This window comes from Pholis gunnellus, assembly GCF_910591455.1.
Source record: "Pholis gunnellus genome assembly, chromosome: 23".
In the NCBI taxonomy this organism is placed as follows: domain Eukaryota; kingdom Metazoa; phylum Chordata; class Actinopteri; order Perciformes; family Pholidae; genus Pholis; species Pholis gunnellus.
In genome coordinates this window covers 721,796-739,295 of record NC_136550.1, presented here as the reverse complement: position 1 = coordinate 739,295, position 17,500 = coordinate 721,796, and the positions used below count along the sequence as shown (strand labels likewise).

General features: G+C 43.8%; 4 protein-coding genes across 5 annotated transcripts in view; 3 read left to right on the top strand and 1 right to left on the bottom strand.

Annotated features, from left to right (window-relative positions):
- ccdc171 (coiled-coil domain containing 171) overlaps positions 1–759 on the bottom strand; it is a gene marked incomplete at both ends in the record, with an annotated part of 12,773 nt that extends 12,014 nt beyond the window's left edge. Inside the window, 2 exons of the mRNA XM_079184553.1 lie at positions 41–194; positions 557–759. Of these exons, the coding sequence (XP_079040679.1) occupies positions 41–194; positions 557–759 (357 nt within the window). The remainder of the gene's footprint in view (positions 1–40; positions 195–556) is intronic.
- A 1,592-nt stretch (positions 760–2,351) lies between these two features.
- On the top strand, positions 2,352–4,855 carry wdr55 (WD repeat domain 55; the record flags this gene model as incomplete). Its single annotated transcript, XM_079184924.1, has 4 exons — positions 2,352–2,912; positions 3,015–3,121; positions 3,386–3,655; positions 4,060–4,855. The coding sequence occupies 4 exons, from the start codon at positions 2,352–2,354 to the stop codon at positions 4,385–4,387; spliced, it is 1,266 nt and encodes a 421-aa protein (XP_079041050.1). The 3' UTR covers positions 4,388–4,855.
- A 1,000-nt stretch (positions 4,856–5,855) lies between these two features.
- Positions 5,856–12,173, top strand: psip1b (PC4 and SFRS1 interacting protein 1b). Of its 2 annotated transcripts, none has more exons than XM_079184909.1 (11): positions 5,856–5,980; positions 6,262–6,360; positions 6,452–6,516; positions 6,598–6,733; positions 6,849–7,157; positions 7,279–7,327; positions 7,484–8,667; positions 8,762–8,865; positions 8,937–9,900; positions 10,577–10,928; positions 11,017–12,173. In XM_079184909.1, the coding sequence occupies exons 2-11, from the start codon at positions 6,292–6,294 to the stop codon at positions 11,049–11,051; spliced, it is 3,267 nt and encodes a 1,088-aa protein (XP_079041035.1). In that variant the 5' UTR covers positions 5,856–5,980; positions 6,262–6,291; the 3' UTR covers positions 11,052–12,173. The 2 variants fall into 2 exon arrangements, with proteins under 2 accessions (XP_079041035.1, XP_079041036.1); XM_079184910.1 differs by having other exon boundaries at positions 5,895–5,963.
- Positions 12,174–12,662: 489 nt separating this feature from the next.
- The window catches only part of ttc39b (tetratricopeptide repeat domain 39B), a 16,615-nt gene continuing 11,777 nt past the window's right edge, over positions 12,663–17,500 (top strand). The window contains exon 1 of the mRNA XM_079184921.1: positions 12,663–12,902. Coding sequence (XP_079041047.1) covers positions 12,864–12,902 — 39 coding nt within the window. The 5' untranslated portion in view covers positions 12,663–12,863. The remainder of the gene's footprint in view (positions 12,903–17,500) is intronic.

The window sequence follows — 17,500 nt, the reverse complement described above, 5'->3', positions numbered from 1 at the left end:
ACACATATATACACACATATATATATATATGTTCTCTCACCTCCTGGTTGTGGCTGGTCGTCAGCTCCAGTCTTTCTTTCTCCAGCTGATGGACTCTCCTCCTCAACTTCCCCGACCGGTCGCCTCCTTCACCTCCTTCTGACGCCGCCCTCCTGCTCCTCCCCTCCCCCCTCCGATCTCCTCCTCCGTCTCTTCTGTCCCTGCCTCGTCCCTTCTTCTCTCTCTCCTCATCTTCCTCTCTACTTCCTGTCTCTCCCGTCTGCTTCTCCTGCTGTTGCATGGCGGTGACAACGGCCTTCAACCTGGGGGAGGGAGGGAGGGAGAGAGACAGGGAGAGAGAGAGACAGAGAGAGAGAGAGAGAGAGAGAGAGAGAGAGAGAGAGAGAGAGAGAGAGAGAGAGAGAGAGAGACAGGGAGAGACAGAGAGAGAGAGAGGGAGAGAGAAAGAAAGAAAGAGAGAGAGAGAGAGATTGAGAGAGAGACATGTGTGTGTAATAATTGTAGTAATAATTGTAATAATAGTAATAATTGTAGTACTAGTAAAGTCACTGTGTACTTCTCTATCTCCTCCTCGGAGCTCCTGGAGGAGGTGACCCCGGCTCTCTGCTGGCTCCCCCGAGGCTCCGCTCCATCGTCCCCCCTCTCCCCGGCTCTCTGCCCGGCTCTCTCCGCGGCTCTCTCCGCGGCTCTCTGCCCGCTCTCCGTGGCTCTTCTCCGGCCGGCCTGTCGTCTCCTCCGCTCCGCTGGTTCCGTCTGCATCGCTCCTCCGCCGGGATGACTCTAACAACCCTGAGGGCGTGTTTCAGCTCCATCATCACGGGCAGACAACATGCTCCCTGAGGCCGGTTGCTTGGCTGATGCTTTGGTGCCAATAGACGCGCTCAACCCGTTAAAACCGACCTCCGTTCACTAATCTATCTATTAAACATTCACCATGACATCACCAGAGTCACGTAACATTTACAACGAGAAGTGAGACTGTTTACAAATTCTACTACTACTTTACAATTCGGCATCAGTGAAAAATACCAAAGATGGCGGATTTCCTCATATTTTTAAATTGTATTAAATGTTTCTGTCAACAAACAGCTGAGATTTCACACATTTAGAGTGCTAATTTAAACATTTAAACTTTTTAGTGAATCTACTATCAGCCGAACTAAAACATGAGGTCGTGACGTTTCACTGGACGTTATAACTATGTTTATAACTTCTCTATAAGCGTGTTTGTCAACAAGTTAATCTTAAATTCTATCATTTAGTGAATGGAGTTATGTTTCCATGGCTCACACAACACAAACAAAGACCCGTTTAACGGTTAATATTCTATACTCACATTCTATTATAATTATAATGAGGTAAGAGGAAGTCTACACGACACATTTTATTCATAACATTAATAAGAAAAGCCTGAAACAGCTCGTAGTGAACTTTTAGAAACACTTACAGCGACATTCGTCCAGAAACCGTTTGAATCTGACGCCATCTTTAGCGTCTGTTCGTCATATCCGCATTCACTCCCGATTGGCTGGATGACCGGCCAATGGTGACCGCCCATTTGGAAACGTCACATATTTATGTGTTTATTTGATGAAATTATGAGTTTAATTATAAAAATACGTATGGATTCAAAAAAATATAAAATATAAGATATTTTGTGAAATTATCTTTTATATAAAAACTCTAAATTTACAAATAAAAGAACACATTAAATACGAAAAAAAATCTAATTAAATAAGATTATTGGTTGATATATTTGGAAATGTAAGGCATCAAGTACACAAGTATTTATATTATAGCTTATTCATCAGTTTAAAATGATTTTACATGTTCTATGTGTGCATAAAGGGGCTACGGCTGCATTTCATTGTGCAGTCCTGCTATTGTATAACAATAAAGCTGACATAATGGTAATAATGATGATGATGATAATAATAATAAAGATTGGTAACAATGCAAATTGTCAATTAAGTAATTAAAGAGAGTTTGTTTGTATAATACAATCAGAATCAGGTTTATTGACAAAGTACACATACAGTATAAGGAGTGTGCCTTGGTGTTGACAATAAACTCAGTATGATAAAAAAAAGACTTAAAAAAGAACAGTAAAAGCCAAAAAACATAATTAAAAAAAACATTACAATTAAAATATTTCTAAAAATATGACCGATATATATGTGTATTTAAAACAAAGGGCTGTACAGTATTTATTAATGTATTAATTGCCAGTGTTTTATTGCGATATTAGAGGTGCAGTACTGTAACGTGCCGTAGAGGGCAGTGTGGTCTGTTTTCACTGGTGACGCTGCCATTTAATTCAGCGTAGAAGAAGAAAGAAACAGAAAAACAACATGGCGGCGCCCACAGAACACGTTGAAACCGAATCCACAGAGACGGATCCTCCAGAACCGGACAAAACAGAAGAAACAGAGACAACCAGAGACCCAGAAAGCTCAGACTCGGAGCCTGCAGACCAGGACCCAGACCCGGATCCTGATGCAGATCCAGACGAGGATGAGGACGAGCCGCCCGAGCCGAAGATCCGAGACACCCCGGAGGACATCCGGCTGGAGGCGATCGCCAACACGGTGGCCCTCCACCCGAGCCGGGACATCCTGGTGTGCGGGGACGTGGACGGGGACATCTACGCCTACTCGTACTCGTGCACGGAGGGCGAGAACCGGGAGCTGTGGTCCTCCGGGCACCACATGAAGTCCTGCCGCCAGGTGCGCTTCTCCGAGGACGGGCTGAAGCTCTACAGCGTCTCCAGGGACAAGGCCGTCCACATGCTGGACGCGGAGCGGGGACAGCTGGTGACGAGGATCCGGGGGGCCCACGGGGCCCCCATCAACAGTCTGCTGCTGGTGGACGAGAACATCCTGGCGACCGGAGACGACGGGGGAACCCTGAAGGTCTAAAAACCATTCATGACTCAAACTGACTTACAGAGTTTTTAACACACGTTTTATCCCCAAAATGTAACTTTGTATTGATTTGTTGTTGTCTCTGTGAAGGTGTGGGACATGAGGAAGGGGACGGACATCATGGATCTGAAACAGCACGAGGATTACATCAGTGACATCGCCGTGGACCAGGCCAAGAGGATCCTCCTCACTACCAGGTGGTTATCAGCTCACGACCACGGCGGATCAATTCCAACCAACGCCACCAATTTATCAAATATCACAGTTTTAAGCTTAGATTCCGATGCTTTTTGTGACCGCGAAGCGTTCGTCACACATTAGGTGTTCAAGGACCGTCGTAGAGATGAAAATCTTGACAATAATGACGTGTGTTTTGGCGACTGTTTAAAGAAACCATGCTTCAGGGTTTTATGGTTCGGAGGGTTAACCGGGGGTCTCTGATCTGCTGAAACCTCCTACAGCGGCGACGGCACCATGGGCGTCTTCAACATCAAGAGGCGGCGGTTCGAGCTGCTGTCGGAGTACCAGAGTGGCGACCTGACCTCGGTGGCGCTGATGAAACGGGGCAAGAAGGTGGTCTGCGGCTCCAGCGAGGGGACCATCTACATCTTCAACTGGAACGGCTTCGGGGCCACCAGCGACCGCTTCGCCATCAAGGCCGAGTCGGTGGAGTGCATCGCCCCCATCACCGACAGCATCGTGTGCACCGCCTCCATGGACGGGTACATCCGGTGAGTAGTCTGACTTCATCCACGGGGGTCTACTAAGAGTCCACGTTGGGGTTTTTGTGATCCAAGCTGGTTTGACAAGGGTCTAGGAGGATTCTTTAAAGGTCCAAAATGGTCTAAGCTGGTCTTTAGGTGAATCAAGCTGGTATTTTAATGGTCCAGTCAGATGTTCTGGTATTCTACGTTGGTCTTTTGATGGTCTAACCTGGTCTCATGGTCCACGCTGATGTTTTGATGGTCTATGATGCTTTAAAGTGGTCTATAATGGTCTGTCAGTGGTTTAAGATGCTTTAAAGTGGTCTATAATGGTCCTATGATGATTTAAGATGCTTTAAAGTGGTCTCTTATGGTCTGTCGGTGGTCTAAATTGCAAGTAACTAACATGTTGTAATGTCTCCTCCCATCAGAGCCGTGAACCTTTTTCCCAACCGGGTCCTCGGCTGCATCGGGCAGCACGTCGGCGAACCCGTCGAGGAGATCGCCAAGTCCTGGGACACCCGCTTCCTGGCCAGCAGCGCCCACGACCAGCTCATCAAGTTCTGGGACATTTCCAGTTTGCCCGGCACCACCGTCAACGAGTACCGCAAGAGGAAGAAGAAGGACGGGCGGATGAAGTCCCTGTCCAAGAAAGCCCACGGGGAAAATGACTTCTTCTCGGGACTCGTAGAGGAGACGGAGAAGAAGGAAGACGTAGAGGAGGAAGAGGAGGAAGACAGCGATAGCGGTAGCGATTAAAAAAAAAAAAAGGAGTAGATCAACATCTCGGCTGTTTGTCGGATTACGTGCCTCATAAAGTTTCTCCTGTGGACTAGAAACACGGGAATGATGGGATGACGTTTAGTTCCTCACAAACGTAAATATGTGAAGTGATGAAGAGTGAACGTCCCAGAAGATCTTCATCCTCACTGACTGTTGATGCACCAGATATCAGAACGAATGACACTACAATAAAGTCGTAACTATGAAGGGCATCGGAAAAAAGACAAATGTGTCCGTGACATAAAATCATAACTTAAATCAGAATGTAGTTTTTCTTTGTTTATGTGCAGCTGCTTGTGTTTAGAAAACATTCAAAACACGTCAAAAGAAAACTCTTCAAATCCAGAGAAGTGTCGTCTTTTTTTGGAGTATTTGTACCAAAAGTCGGGGATTGTTTTGAACAATTTCAAGCAATAACTAGCGCTTAGTCTGCTGGGTACGTTTGTGGAAAAAATGTATTTGTATTAACATTAAAAAAGTGTTTTTGTATACGTTTGTGCAACTTGCTTTAATTATCAATAATCAAAGTTATTAAAGAAGAAACGTTTAAATAGTAAATGTTTCTTAAAGTTGTGATATACATTTACATGTATAATGTTTTTCTATGATATTCTACGTTTTATAATATATTTGTATTCGCTCACATAAAAACCTACATTAACTTAAAATGTAATACTCGTTAATGGTATACTTTCTACTATTCATTAATACTTTTTTGTAGTAATGTAAATTATGTATTTATTTATTTTTGCGTACAGAATTCGTGGTATTTCGATCAAAATATACAATACAATAAAAAACCTGATTTCAGAATAGTTTTAATTACTTTATATAGCTGGCTAGCCTCACCTATATTATCATAATTTATTAGTGTATTTATATTTTGCATTAAATATTAAATCTGTAAAATAACTAGTTATTAAATCAAATTAATGTGGTGAAGTAAAAAGTACAATATTTGTCTCAGAGTAGAAGTATAAATTAGCGTAAAATGAAAGTAAGTTACTTACAATTTGTACTTGTAGCCTTATAATTGTGGTAAATATTACTTCTTAGCAGATACTAGTAATACAAATACACCAAAAACTAAATTCAAGTCAACAACAGTTAGAATCCGTGAAATAATTATTTTTCGTTATTTATAAATTTAACTTGAATAACAATGTGAAGTAACAACTGTCTGGAAGATTATATTTTTTCTTTGTATCTTTTTTTCTTTTCAATTCATTTCAATAAAGTAATTTTAAAAAGCAGAGTACTTAAATAAATGTACTTATTTAAATACATAAACGAACAGGGCGCTAGAAGTAATTCATTTGAGTATTTTTTGCGTTCTGAATTATTAATTTTTACAGTATTAACTCGGTGACCTCCCCCCCGCCACCCCGTGTTAATGGTACAGTCCCAACGGCAGGCGCGAAAAGCGCCGCACGTCACGTCACGTGACGCGCGCAGATCGGATCAACATGGCGGCGGAGAGTGGGCAGCTGGTAGCTTAGTAACAAGAAGCCTTTCCGTTAGACCGACGCGTTTATCTCGCGGTTCCACTTCGGTACGTTTTTTCCTCCGGTAAGCACGAATCCCGCTGTCCCGTTTAAACATTTAAACATTTAAAAAAAGAGAAGAAGAAGAACGAAGAGCTCCGGAGGTTTTGTTTTGACGAGCTAGCTTAAAGTTAGCATTAGCGCTAGCACGCCTCGTATTTGTAAACAGTGAACACGCTGTTTACAGGAGACTACTGAGTTTAGGGGACAAGCTACTTCAAATATGAAATCGAGGCTGTTGTACTGCACTTCATGAGTTTAAGTATTTAATGTAAAGTCGACATGAAAGTCTCTGTTCTTCTTCAGGTTGTTTCTCTGAGATCTGAAGCAGCAGAGATGGAGCAGAACAAACAGGGAGACCTGGTGTTCGCCAAGATGAAGGGGTTCCCTTACTGGCCTGCTAGGGTGAGACACACACACACACACACACACACACAGTGATAGTTAACACATAATAATATATAATATCTGTAATACCGTGTCTCTGTTTGTTCAGATCGGTAAGTCTGACACTGGAACCAAGAAGCGAGTCTCGGTCTACTTCTTCGGGACCCATCAGATGTACGTACACACAGTTTATCTCTCCCCCCTGTGAATGACGCCGCCATGTTGCTTAACTAACTTCCCTTCTCTCCCCCCCAGGGGTCTGGTCCTCCCGGAGAACATCGTTCCCTTCGTCGGTAACAAGATGAAGTACGGCAGCGGCGTCCGCAGCAAAGGCTTCTCAGAGGGCATGTGGGAGATCCAGAACACGCCGGGAGTCGGGAGTAAACTCAGAGTGAGTCCTCCTCTGACGCTGTGACGCTGCTCTGTTACGTTTGTTTCTTTTTATAATTGATAAACAGATTTTCTTTGTGTTTAATGAACCTTTTTCTCTTCTGTTGTGTCCTCAGATACCAACACAGACCAACACGCAAACAGCAGCTAAAAGTACACCTGCTAAACCGACTTCTGCCGCTAAAACTACACCTGCTAAACCGACTTCTTCTGATAAACCCTCTCCCGGTAAACCGGCTGCCGGTAGAACCCGAGTCACGAGCAAACAGGAAACAGCTGCTGTGGCTAAAACTCCAACGAGAGCTTCGCTGAGATCTGCTCCACAAAAACCGACCGACTCCAAACCGACTTCAGACGAGACTTGTGTCACCACGAGGAGGAGCAGAAGATCGGCTGCTGGAGGGAGGAGCGAGGAGGAGAAGGAGGTGAGAGAGACTTTCATTGTTTCATCTGTGTGAAGGAGGTCGTGGTTCAAACGACTCGTTAGCGACCGAGCTAACGAGTTCTCTGACCGACAGGTTTCATGTTTTCTGGGGGGTTTTTCAGGTCGATGCCGAGCAGCAAAAGGAGACGACGCCTGCTGTGACCTCTCCGGGTAGATAACACACACACACACACACACACACACACACACACACACACACACACACACACACACACACACACACACACACACACACACACTCTGTTAATCAATCATCTTCAGGGTCTATTCTATCGAGAGAGTTCAATCTCTCTGTTTGTTTTTCAGTGAGCAAGAAGCCGAAGGCTGCTCCGACACAAATGCCGAAAGACGAGGAGGAAGAGAAGGAGGAAGAGAAGAAGGAAGAGAAGGAGTCATCAGAGAGCCAAGGAGTCAAGAGGAAGAGGGACGAGATGGACGAAGAGAAGGAAACGAATCAGGACGACTGTGAAGGAAAGAAAGAGGAGACGAAGACGTCTGCGAGGAAAGGAAAGAAAGAGGAGGAGGAGGAAGAGAAGAAGACGAAGCTGGATGAAGGTGTGGAGGGAAAGAAAGAAGAGAGGAAGACATCGGAGGGAAGAGTGATGAAGACGAGGAGGACAGAGGAGGACGAGGCAAAGACGGAACAAGGTGGCAGCAAAGGAAAGAAGGAGGAGAGGAGAGAGACGAGGTCGGAGAGGAAAGAAGCGAAACAGAAGAAAGAGGAGGAGAAACAGGACGAAGGTGTGGAGGGAGGAAGAGGAGCAAAGACAAAAGAGAAGGAGGTAGAGGAGAAGTCATCAGAGAGCCAAGGAGTCAAGAGGAAGAGGGAAGAGAAGGAAACGAACCAGGACAACAGCAAAGGAAAGGAAGAGGAGGAGAAAGAGAAGAAGACAAAGCCGGATGAAGGTGTGGAGGGAAAGAAAGAAGAGAGGAAGACATCGGAGGGAAGAGTGATGAAGACGAGGAGGACAGAGAAGGAGGACGAGGGGAAGTCGGAACAAGGTGGCAGCAAAGGAAAGGAGGAGAGGACGAGGAGAGAGACGAGGTCGGAGAGCGAGGGAAGAAAAAGAACGAGAGAAAAGGAGGAGCTGAAAACTGAGAACAAAGAGGAGGCGGCGCGGGAGGAAGAGGTGATGAAGAAGAAGGTGAAGGAGACCGAGGAGGAGAAAAGTGGAGGCAGCAAAGGGACGAGGAGAGCGGAGGAAGAGAAGAAGACGAAGCCGGACGAAGGTGAAGAGAGGAAGACATCAGAGGGAAGAGTGATGAAGACGAGGAGAGCAGAGAAGGAGGACGAGGGGAAGAAGGAACAAGGTGGCAGCGAAGGAAAGAAGAAGAAGAGGACGAGGAGAGAGACGAAGGATGAAGAAGAGGTGATGAAGAAGGAGGAGAAAAGTGGAGGCAGCAAAGGGACGAAGACGAGGAGAGCAGAGGAAGAGAAGAAGAAGGATGAAAGAAAGGAGGAGAAGGGAGGCGGCGCTGTGGACGAGGAGGTGAAGATGTTTTTCAGTCTTTATTTCTGAGAACAGAAAAAATTATTAATTAAATTAATTTAATTAATTCTTGACGTTGTTGGTGTTTGAGCAGCGACAGCGCCGCCTGGCTGCCAAGAGGGAAAGTCTGCTGAAGTCTCTGAGAGGTCTGCTGAAGGCCGGGAGAGGAGCGAAGAGGACGACGAAGAGGAGCTCCCAGTAAGAAACAAACACTCATCATGTTGTTATTCAGGCGTGAAAGGAGGTTTTACATGTTCTATTGTCAACAGGAAAGAAGGAGCGAAGAAGAACCTGGAGGCTAAAAAGAGGAGGAGCCACACGGTGCCAGAGAAGAAGAGTGTGACCAGCAGGAAGTCCGCCGGCAAGAGAGAAACAACGGAGGTGAAACAGAAAGGAGGCGCTGAAAAGGAGGAGGAGGAGGTAAAGAAGGAGGAGCCGGACAAGAAGGCCGACGCGAGGAAAGTTACGGACGACGTGAAGACGAAAGAAAAGGAGAAGACGGAGGACAAGACGAAGAAAGACGAGGAGAAGAAGGACGAGAGGAAAATCATCGGGAAGATCGTGAAGGCGACGTCTGGAGGAGGAGCGAAGGTCCAGGTGAAGACCATCATGGGAGGAGCGGTGATATCAGCGGTGTCAGTAGAAGAGAAGAAGAAGAAAGAGGAGAAGACGAGTAGAGAGGAAAAGGTAGAAGAGAAGAAGAAGAGTTTAGGAAAGAGAGAGAAGAGATCTGAGGACAGAAAGTCGACAGACGACAGGAAAGACAAGAACGTAGCGGAGGGAGAGAAAAAAGGTAAAAAGGAAAATGAGACGATGAAGAAGAAGAGCGAAGAGGAGGTGAAAGCGCCGGCGAAATCGCAAGAGAAGAAGAAGGAAAGCGAGACAAGCGAACAGAAGAGGGAGAAGAAGAGCGGCAAAACCACAGAAGAAGAAGAAGAACCGACGAAGAAAACGGGCGCGGAGTCGGAGCAGAAGTGCACAGAAGACGAGGCGAAAACGCAGAAGAAGAAAAGCGAGAAGACGGCGACGGCGGAGGGAGAAGAAGAGTCCAGAGCGGGCGAGGAGACGAAAGGGGAGACGAGGAGCGCAGAAGAAGAAGAAGAAGAAGACGGCACAACGCAGAGCGGCTCGTCGGGCGGAGAGAAGAAGAAGAGTTCCACCATGACGCTGACGGACTCCACGCTGCACCGGATCCACGGAGACATCCGGATCTCCCTGAAGACCGACAACCCCGTAAGACTCAAGCTCACTCGCTTCAGTGATCTAAACACACGTTCATCTGACTTCTGTTCTAAACACACACACATGTTTAATTTAACAACCAGGAGGAAAATCCTCGAGGAGGAGGAGGAGGAGGAGGAGGAAAGGAGGGAGGAAGGAGGAAGGAAGGAAGGAGGGGGGGAGGGAGGGAAGGAGGAGGAAAGGAGGGGGAAAGGAAGGGGGAAGGAAGGAAGGAAGGAGGGAGGGAGGAGGAGGAGGGAGGAAGGAAGGAAGGAAGGAAGGAAGGAAGGGAGGGAGGAGGGGGAAAGGGAGGAGGAGGAAGGAAGGAAATGTTTAGGGGAAGGGAAAAGGAGGAAAAAGAAAGGAAGATAAGGGAGGGAGGACGGAAAGAAAGGAGGAGGATGATGTTATAATGTAGCTTCAGCCAGTACTCATGTTCACTGAGCAGAGCCTGAAGGCATCACGATGTAACTGAAGTGAACCTCCGTTGATTAGCCGTTAGCGGTGCTGCTAACGTTACTAGCTCTCCTCCTGTTGATTAGCCGTTAGCGGTGCTGCTAACGTTACTAGCTCTCCTCCTGTTGATTAGCCGTTAGCGGTGCTGCTAACGTTGCTAGCTCTCCTGTTGATTGGTTGTTTACAGTGAAATGTGATCAGAGACCAGAGAACGTCTATCTTTGTGTTCCAGGACATCAGGAAGTGTCTGCTGGCGTTGGACCAGCTCAGCATGGTCTACGTGACGTGTAAACACGTCCAGAGACACAGCGAGCTCGTCTCCACGCTCAGGAAGCTGCGTTACTACCGAGCCAACCAGGCCATCATGGACAAGGCGGCCATGTTGTACAGCCGCTTCAAAAACGCCTTCCTGGTGGGGGAGGGGGAGGAGGTGGTGAGCGCCGCCTTCCTGCGCTCTTTACTGCAGGAGAAGGAGAGGGAGGAGGCTCAGCGGGCGGAGAAGCTGAGGGGGGAGGAGCCTGTGGAGGAAGGGAAGGAGATGAGGATGGACGGAGGAGAGGAAGAAGAGGCGAAAACGGAAATTGGTGAGTAAATTCATGTGAATGCAGGAATAAAAAGTAGCATAAAAGGACTATATAAACTTAATAAAACAATGTTTTCCTTCTATCACAGCTCCCCCCCTCACAGCTCCAGTGGACTGTCCCTGAAGGTTCTGTATTTTTGAAGCAGCCTGGACTGAACCAACTCTAATCTGAGGGGTGTGGCCCCCCGCCACATGAACAATGACCTCTTCCACTCACACACACATCTGTACATTACCTGATTATTTATTACCTGTTGTTGTAAATTAAAGGATGTCGATATCTGAGTAGGAGTTAACATGTTTGGGTGGATTTTTACACCTGAGCAGCTATAGTTTGTTAGCATTAGTTTAATTAACAGTGACTTTACTGTTAATGTACATTAATAACTACATTCACCTGAGCATTAAGACCTTTGTTTTTAACATGTACGCTCACCTGTCTCTTTAAGCTCACCCGAACCATCTCTACCTTTAAGAAGCCGGCGTAGCCTTAACATACCTCTAACTGTTCGTGAGGAGAGGGTACATGGTCCTTCAGTTATCCTTTAAAATAGTACATTAACAGTACTTAAGGGGACATCAGGTCCTCACATCGTCACTCAGTTAATTTTTAAAATAGTACATTAACAGTACTTAAGGGGACATCAGGTCCTCACATCGTCACTCAGTTAATTTTTAAAATAGTACATTAACAGTACTTAAGGGGACATCAGGTCCTCACATCGTCACTCAGTTAATTTTTTAAATAGTACATTAACAGTACTTAGGGGGACATCCGGACCTCACAAGAGCATGTAAAAAATCTGGTCAAACTCACTCTTATTTCATCACTACATCATCTACAAATATTTAAAACCTTCCACCTGTGTTGGTTCAGGGAGAACGGGATGTGACGGGGCTGATGGGAAATGTAGTTTTAATTTAAAAGTGTGCGTTCTTTTTTTAAATTTAATGTCTGATTAAAGGACATTTAACCGGCTTTAAACCTTCACATTTGAGCATTAAAAGGTTCCGTTGAAGGTTTGACGCTCACGCCTCAGTTGCCGGGCAGGATTCGGCGGTGCCTTGCTCAACGGCACTGCAGCAGTGACCTCATGAAGAACTGCTTTTATAGAACTTTGTACAGCAAGATGTTTTATTCAGTATTTTTATTGTGACGTTTGTTGTTTCTTGTGTGCAGTTGTTTACTCTGTAAAGAACATTTATGAACATGAGAATTAGTGAATAATTAAAGAATCTCAAATCATTTCATTGTCTTTCAGTCTCTGAAGTAGTACAATAAAAAGTACAATATGTACCTCTGAGATGTAGTACAGTATAAAGTAGCATAAACAGGGAAATACTTTAGTAAAGTACAAGTACTTTCAAGGCTGAAGTAGAGTTCTTCATAGAGCGTATACCTTCCGGTTTTGTACTTTTAAGTACTGCTAATATTTATGTATTTTAAGTACATTTTGAATGCAGTACTGTTGCTGTATACACACATTTAAATAGGAAAATATTATGAAGTATTTATATATTTAGTGTTTCTAATCTTGTAGTTATTTATCATAATATCTGTGATTAGACAGACTCTCTCTCTCTCTGTCTATCTCTCTCTCTCTGTCTATCTCTCTGTCTATCTCTCTCTGTCTCTCTCTCTCTGTCTATCTCTCTCTCTCTGTCTCTCTCCCCCCCCTCTTTCTCTGTTTGGGGGCGTGGAACAGGAAACCCCGGAGGTGTGTTTTCAGCTCTCTCCTCTTCGCGAGAGAGCGAAAGAGCGCACGAGCGGAGAGGAAGCAGGACTCGTATCAATAATCTCACTAACGGATCAATCAGTGAGGACTGCGTCTGCACGTGTGCGCGTGAGACCGACATGGAACCGTGGTTCTCCTGATAGAGAACCGCAGAGGAACCCAGCGGACCTGAAGGAGGACAGGCACCGGGCGCGCGGAACATGGCCCACGTAGGCAACGGAGCGACCGCAGAGGAGGAGGTGCGAGTCACGCGACACCTCACACACATATATATATATTTATATATTATATATATACATATACATCCATGTATACAGCTTATATGACGTTCACATACTGTATATGATACTTATATCAGTGTGTTCCTGTGATGTACATATATTACTGTAGTACTTGTGTGTTTCTAGATCTGTCATATATCATCTATAATAGTTCTATATATTTGTGACATAACCTGCTAAAATACATTACATTTTTGCTTAAAGGCAACTGTTTTTATAATAACGTATCTCTTATAATATATTAGGTATGAGGTATAAGTATTATTTACATCGAGTACTATATATTTGTACATTCATACAGATGTATTTTGTGATGTTCAGAGTCTCTTCTGATATTCTCATCATGATATACTTTATAATACTAAACTAACTAGTTGTTTTCCTCTGCACATACACATATCCCAATAATACTTGTGTATTTATACATGTGTTTATTCATATTCTTTGTGGTATTTAATATAGAGTTTATCTCCTATAATATCATATATAATAGTACTTTAGTGCCTCTAGTTTGTGACCTACAAGATACATTTATTTACTTTATAATATACTTTTCTCCAATAATATCGTTCTATATTGATTTCATGCTGGTGTTCCTATAATAAACTGTATTATTACGTATTCCGTGATATTCCTAGATATCCACACAGTACTTTTTAAATACAAAGTATTTTTATAAATTAAACAAAAGAGTAGTTCCAGAAGTACTCTGTCAGAGAACAATACACAGAACTACAGTCTTATTTAGTCTTAAAGTGTGTATTTTTATATATTCTCATGATTCTCTTTAATGGTTTCTGTAAAATCTAGTACCACTCAGTTTATACTGCAGTACTTTTATAAATAGGAAAGTTTTAACAGTGAAAATCCTCGTTGATATTCATCAGTAGGTCAAAAATGTTTCCAGTACTATACTACGAGTATTTACATTTTACTTCATCGTTGTACTAGATATTGTACTTTTAACTGCTCTACGTATATTTGATTTAAAAAAGCAAACATAATATGCTAATAAGATATGAATTATTACAATACTACTAATATACCTAGTAGTACACGAAAATATAGAATACTATAGAAGTACAACACTTTGAAAGGAGCCGTTCTTCATAATGAGTACTTTTATACTTTGAGTACATTTCAGCTGATAATACTATTGTACTTTTACTTGTAACAGAGTATTTTTGGACTGTGGTATTAGTACTTTTACTGCAGTAAAGGATCATACAGTGTTATACTGTAAACTCATAATTATTGTGTTTATTGTATATCTTTGGCGTGTTATCACCTGTGTGATAGCGTCTCCATGGTTTCCCATATTGACCGATGAATACTACTCCTTTTGTCCACAGTACTTCATGTGACCTTTGGACAATTACTGTGTTATGTTTACATATTTCTCCCTTCTATTGCAGTAAATTACAATAATAATTATAATAATACATTTTTATTTGTACAGTTCTTTAAAAGGTACTCAAAGACACATTACATGGTAAAAACAGAAAGAAAAGAAGTATTTATAATATAAACTAAATAGATGACATAACAGTAAGGAACTAACTGTACGTTTGTAGTACTCTTTGGTGTTCCCGCTGTGTATCTATTCATATTCATGAGGGTTTTATATTCATACAGACTCTTCTGTATGAATAAATATAAACATACATATTCTACCTATAGCGTGGTCCATCACTCTGTCTCTCCTAATGTACAGCTTTTTATGCATTTTCTGTGACTTTAGGTCTTTCTTTGATCCGGGTTAGGGTTTTGTACATATTCTCATTTCTATGGAGACTCTGGGCTGAAGGTCCTGGTCCTCCTGGTCCTCCTGGTCCTCCTGGTCCTCCTGGTCCTCCTGGACCTCCTGGTTCAGGTGCTTGTTGTATCCACCTGTCTTTCACTTCTCCTGTTTGTATTTTTGGTGTTTTATGGAAACGACGGCTCAGATTTCAGCCACAGGCTGCACAACAAACACAGGAAGTTTGGATTTCTCTCTCTAGAGCTCAGAGCTAATTGCGTTTATTCAAATCCAGAAGGAGTAATGATCTGTGGTCAACGTGTCCACATCCTGGCCTGGTGTCATGGCGGCTAACAAGCTAGAACAAGGTTCGTCATGAACATTTTATGCTTTCCAGTAAAGCCTGATGTTCCACCCTGGTTCACATTGTTCAAACTGGGAGTGGCCCAGTGCAGCTAAGGAGGGAGGAGGGTCAAATGTGCTTGTTACGTTCTAAGGATTGGGGTGTGAGGGTTCTGTGCAAATCCAGTCCCTAAAGGACTTTTTCGGGGTTCTAGAGAGGAGGATCTTAAAGGGGTTCTAGCGAAGGGTCAGCAGGGTTCAACATGTCTTTAAAAGGAGGCGTTCCACAGATCTCCAATCTCCGTCAGAGGTTCTTTTGGGGTTTCCATGGATCTGTCCACAGCCTTTGGATGGGTATTTATGTTTTTAAAGGTTCTCGGGGTCCCTGAGGTCCCTGAGGACAATTTATATGTAATTTAGGAGGTTTTAGGGCGTCACTAAGGGGTCGTAGGTGCTTCAGGAGGTTCCAGGAAGTCCTTGAATGGGTTAGAAGCATCTCTGGTTCAAGATGAGTGTATTTCAGAGGGTTTTTTAAGATGTGTGTAGTGGATTTAGAGGTTTCTCAGGGTTCCCTGGAATTTTCAAAGGTTTGTCCTTGAGGACGTTTTAGAAAAAAGGTTCAAGAGATGGGTCAGTAGGTTAGGTGGATCTGGATTAAAGAGCCTTTGGTTTCTCAGGGCCTTCTACTACTAGGGGTCAGAAGGGTTTTTGACATGGTCCTAGAGGGGTCTGAGGGGGTTCAGGAGGGCCCAAGGTTCCAGAGATTATGTACATGATCTCGATGATTCTGTGGAACTGTAGAGTCCCCTGATGTTTCAGATGTCTTGGAAGATCCTAAAGGGGTTCAAGAGGGTCCTTTGTGGGTTCAGTGGATGTGTGCAGTTTGTTTAGGAGCATTTGATGTGGTTCCATGAGTCTTCCTTGTGGTTCTAGAGGTCCTTCAGGGGCCCCTTACAGATTTCTGGATGTCCTTTTGGAGGTTTAATGTGTCCATTGGTGGCGTAGCAAACTTTAAAGGGACGCAATATGCTTTTTAGAGATCTGTTTTGGGGGTCTAATGGGGTTTAAGGGCCCTGCCCAGCAGATGTAATGGGATGATGTGTTCAGGGTCCGGGTATTTAGGCCATCCTGCGTCAAACCTCACCAGTTCACCTCCTCATTTGAGCTCACAGACGCTCCTCTGTCAGCCTAACTCATCACGTTACAGAGGAATTTCAGCTGACTTGGGTTTGAGCTGTGAGGAATGTGGAACAAGCTGCGTTTATAAAAGACTCTTAAACACAGTGGAAGGTTGTCGTCCAACGTTACTGCTCAGCAACGCTCAGTGAACAACACAAACACAAACGGTTAACCATGTCTGGTCCTGTCTGCTGTCAGCTGTCCACTGTGTTTGCTCGGACCCTCTTTTCTTTACTAATTCTAAAGTTCAGTAATATCATTTCTGTTATGAATGGAATGCAGATAAAACCCTGAGAATGTATTTATCCTCCATCGTAGCGCTGAGGATTTAAACCCTTACTTCATGAGTAGTTACTCCTGAATCGATCACACCAGGAAACTCAGATTTAGATATCGGACGAAGACATTTGAGACATTTAAGCTGCAAAACATTGGTGATCAACATCTCATGGACCAAGTTTGAGGAGTTTGGGGCTCCACATGCGTCAATAAATGAGCTCTAGAGCCCTTCTGGTGGTTGAAGAAGTCCTTCAGGAGGTTCTGGTGGTCTGAGGGGGTTTCAGTGCCTCCTGAGGGGGATTTGTTGTCTTTGAGTGGCTTTTACAGGACAGTGATGGCATTCTTTTGGAGGTTTAAAGGATATTTATGTTTTTTCGTCTTGAGGACGATTTATTTGTAATGTAGAAGGTTTTAGGGGTCGCAGGTGTTCATAAGTCCATAAATGGGTTTGAAGAGGTTCAAGATGTTTCTGAGTGTATTTCAGAGGTTCTCTTAGACGCCGTGAATGAAGATCTAGCGGTTTCTCAGGGTTTCAGATGTCTTTGAGATCCTTTTGGGTATTCTGGAGGGTTTCTAAGCCTCCCTGAGAGTCGGTGGGTTGTTTGTGTGAGTGTGTCTGTCGGGTAACGGGACACAGTGAGGAGGTCTTCACTAATTGATTAGAAAGCTGCTGCTGTCACTAGAGAGGCTTCTCTGACCTCCACTTGTGTGTAACATCATACAGACATCTCCTGTTTTCATCCTGCAGAACGTCTGTGATCCTTTTATTCTGAAATATAAGGAAATCCTTCTACTTCTTCTTCTAAATAAAGTCTTTAACGAGCCTCATTCTATATGATGAACTCATAGAATATGATGCATTAATGTAGATTAAACCAGAAACATCCGATATAATACTTTAACTACATTTATATACTTTTACTTCAGTAATGTCTGGAATGCAGGACTTTATTTTGAGTCTGTTGTGTTGTGATATTAATGTTCACACACACACACACACACACACACACACACACAC

Coding starts and splice junctions, on each gene's coding strand:
- psip1b (XM_079184909.1), top strand. CDS start 6,292: ATGGAGCAGAACAAACAGGGAGACCTGGTGTTCGCCAAGATGAAGGGG. Junction 8,866..8,936: donor ACGACGAAGAGGAGCTCCCA/GTAAGAAACAAA, acceptor TATTGTCAACAG/GAAAGAAGGAGCGAAGAAGA. Junction 10,929..11,016: donor AGAGGCGAAAACGGAAATTG/GTGAGTAAATTC, acceptor CTTCTATCACAG/CTCCCCCCCTCACAGCTCCA.